This window comes from Papaver somniferum, chromosome 4, assembly GCF_003573695.1.
Source record: "Papaver somniferum cultivar HN1 chromosome 4, ASM357369v1, whole genome shotgun sequence".
Classification (NCBI taxonomy): Eukaryota; Viridiplantae; Streptophyta; class Magnoliopsida; order Ranunculales; family Papaveraceae; genus Papaver; species Papaver somniferum.
The window spans coordinates 89,071,917-89,075,589 of NC_039361.1; the positions used below are offsets into that span (position 1 = coordinate 89,071,917).

At 37.7% G+C, this 3,673-nt stretch overlaps 1 protein-coding gene across 1 annotated transcript; it reads left to right on the top strand.

Moving 5' to 3' along the window:
- The first annotated feature begins 878 nt into the window (after nt 1-878).
- Nucleotides 879-1,493, top strand: LOC113272779. The gene has a single exon (XM_026522577.1). It carries the CDS (start codon nt 879-881, stop codon nt 1,491-1,493), a length of 615 nt encoding a protein of 204 aa, XP_026378362.1.
- The last annotated feature ends 2,180 nt before the right edge of the window (nt 1,494-3,673 follow it).

Sequence of the window (3,673 nt, forward strand, 5' to 3'; positions counted from 1 at the left end):
ATTGGTCCACCATGCTCTATAGTCTCAATTATTTAGGATACTTAATCATCATATTCTCTTATCCTGCTGTTTCTTACTTCTGGCAATTTTTCTCTATCATGTCATGGAATTTTCAAGGTCTAGGACAACCAACGACTAGTAGGCACCTAAATAACATGTTAAACAAACATAATCCTGACATCTTTTTTCTATCTGAAACCAAACAACAAACTAAGAATCCAAAAGCTATTCTCAGCAACATAGGTGTCACTAATTTGTGGTTTGTAGAGCCTAGAGGAAAATCCAATACTGCTGGTGGCCTTGTCTTAGCCTGAAAAACCAACCTAAAGGTCACTATATAAGACTTCTCTAACCATCATATTAGTGCCACTGTGTATCCTAGTGTAGGGGAACCTTGGTTATTCACAGGCTATTATGGCAGTCCTTACACTACTTTAGATAAAGTGCACTCCTGGAAAATGATAGAAAATACTAATAAGACTAACACCCTACCTTGGTTGATAATGGGGACCTGAACTTTGTGTTGCATGATCATGAAAAATTCAGTCAACATCCTATTGATTCTTATGAAGCTAACATATTTCTGGAGAAATTGGAAGCATCTAATTTTACTGATTTGGGTTATACTGAGTGTCCTTTCACATGGACTAATAGAAGAGTGGGACATCATCTTACAGAACAAAGATTAGACATAGGGCTAGCCAATGAAAGCTGGCTTGAAACTCATCCTAATTCCACCATCTCCAACCTTCCTGCCATTGGCTCTGATAATAACCCCATCATTCTCAATACCAACCCAAACTGGAAACAGGGACATATTCCTTTCAAATTTTTGGTCCCTGGCTAGATCACAAAGATTGTAAAGAAATCATTGTAGAATGTTGGAAGACTTAGCACAAAGGTTCTCTGGTATCAAGGTTGCTAGGAAGTTAAGAGACATTAAAGTCAAATTAAAGAAATGGAACAAGGAAGTTTATGGTAACATTAAGACAAATCTAGAATACAATATTCAACACTTGGATTGGATCACCAAAATTCAATTTAACAACAATAGGGGACAGGCTATCAGAGATGCTAAGAAGAAAGTTGAACATTGGCAGAATATCCAAGAAAGCTTCTGGAAGACTAAAAGCAGGGACCAGCTCATCAAACTTGGAGATAAAAACACCATCTACTTCCATATATCAGCCAAGAAAAGATATAGAAGGAATAAAATTGTCTCAATCCAACAAGAAAATGGCAATTGGCTACATAACAGTAATGAGATAGCTCTTTACTTCACCAATCATTTTTTTACTATGGCTACAGCTGAACCTATAACCATCAATCAATCCCTCATAAATCTCATTCCCACCACCATAACCAACACTGAGAACAGTAATCTTTTAAGAACTCCTGATGCAGTAGAAATCAAAGATATTCTATTTAGCATGGCAGGGGACAAGGATCCAGGACCTAATGGCTTCCTACCAAATTTCTTCCAAGCTATCTAGGAAGTTGTAGGTGAGGACATCATCAACATGGTACAAAACTTTTTCACTTCTGGCTACCTTCTTAAAGAGATGAACTCTACATTCATTTCTCTCATCCCCAAAACTGAAAATCCTACCACCCCATCTCAATTCAGACCTATATCCTTATGTAATACCACTTACAAAATCATATCCAAACTTCTTGATCAAAGACTCAAACCCCTTCTACCCAAACTTATATCCCCATTCCAATCTGCTTTTATGCATGGCAGACAAATCTCAGACAACATAGCCATAGCCCATGAACTTATCCACCATATGAACACCAGAAAAGGGAAAAAATGAGCTAATGGTATTATGGGAATTAATATTGATATGGCAAAAGCTTTTGATAGGGTCAACTGGGAATTTCTTCTCAAAGTTATGACTCAAATGGGATTCAGCACACAATGGTGTATCCTAATCCACCAATGCATCTCCACCACCAACCTTGTTGTCTTAGTCAATGGGTCCCCTGGAAACTTCTTCAAACCAACTAGTGGTCACAGAATAGAAGATCCACTATCTCCTTATCTATTCTTATTCTGTATGGCGGCTCTCTCTAGATATCTAATCTTTGCAGAATCTCAGAAACTTATACATGAAACAAAAACATGCAATGAAGCTCCTGCCATTAGCCACCTCCTCTTTGCGGATGATTGCATGATTTTCTGCAAAGCCAATATGAAAGAATGTCACAACCTCATCAAGATTTCCATGATTTTTGGAGTTCTTCTGTACAACTGATCAATTTTGCTAAATCAAGAATCTTCTTAAGCAAAAACACTGCTCCTGACATTGCAGACAACATTAGTGAAGCCATACATGTACAAAGAATCAACAACACGGATAAATATTTGGGATCACCACTCTTCACCAATAGAAGCAAATTCCAAGCTTTCAAGCCTTGTGTGGATAAATTAAAACACAGACTGGATGGTTGGAAAACTAACCTATCAACAGCAGGAAAAGTTACTATGATCCAAACTGTCACCTTAACTTCCAGCATATACCAAATGAACTGCTTCAAGATCCCAAAAGGTACTTGTAAAGAGATAAATGCCATACAAATGGACTTCTTATGGAATAAGGAGCAACATAAATCTAAAGGATTATTCTACATTGCTTGGGATGCTGTCAACAAACCAAAAGATCTAGGGGGGGTGGGATTCAAAAATATGGAATATTTAAATCTAGCAATGATATCCAATATTTCTTGGAGATTAATTGAAGAACCAAACTCTCTCTGGAGCAGCACAATGAAGGCATCTCACTATCCAAATCAAGAAGTTATCAGAATGGATACTAAGCCAAAGACTACTGATTCTTAGATATGGAAAGGAATTATGGAATGCATTTATTGCATTCAAAAATACCATATCTGGAAGATAGGGGATATCATAAACATCCACATGGGAGGACAGATGGATTGATAACCTACCTGACATAATCCAAAAACCCACCCAATGCCCTTCAAGCCTCAAAACTGTCAATCAACTCTTCAATACCCATGGAGAGTGGGACACTGACATTCTAGCTCTCTGGTTCACTCAAGATATTCAAAATCTCATTATACAGACACAACACAATCCCAATTCTGAAGACACTGTAAGATGGAGCTTAACTCATACAAGAAAATTTACTGTCAAATCCTTATATGACAAGCAAATCAATGATAAATATACTAATGACACACTCATAGCTCCTTGGAAGCAAATATGGAAACTTGACACTACTCCAGTTATTCAACTCTTCACCTCGAAATGTGCTCATGGCATTCTTCCAACCAATGCCAAATCAGCTAGCATTTTAAACTACATTGATCCTATTTGCACCTTTTGCAAGAATGCTCCTGAAGATACCACTCATGTTATGTTGGCTTGCCCAGCTGCCTCTGATGTTTGGGAAAAACTGTTTGGGAGAGAATTATCAACTTTTTTCTTCATATAGTTGATTCCATGACTGGTTCAACAGTTGGTTACACTCTGACAATCCTTCTGCTAGATGGAATGCTACTTTTGCTACTATATGTTGGTTCATATGAAAAGCTAGATGTGATTGGGTCTTCAGAAACATAAGCCCCACAGCTGCTGCTACTGCTATGAAAATCACTCAACATCTATGTACCTTCACTAGAGTGAATCATAACCCAGGGCATATCT

Coding starts and splice junctions, on each gene's coding strand:
- LOC113272779 (XM_026522577.1), top strand. CDS start 879: ATGTTGGAAGACTTAGCACAAAGGTTCTCTGGTATCAAGGTTGCTAGG.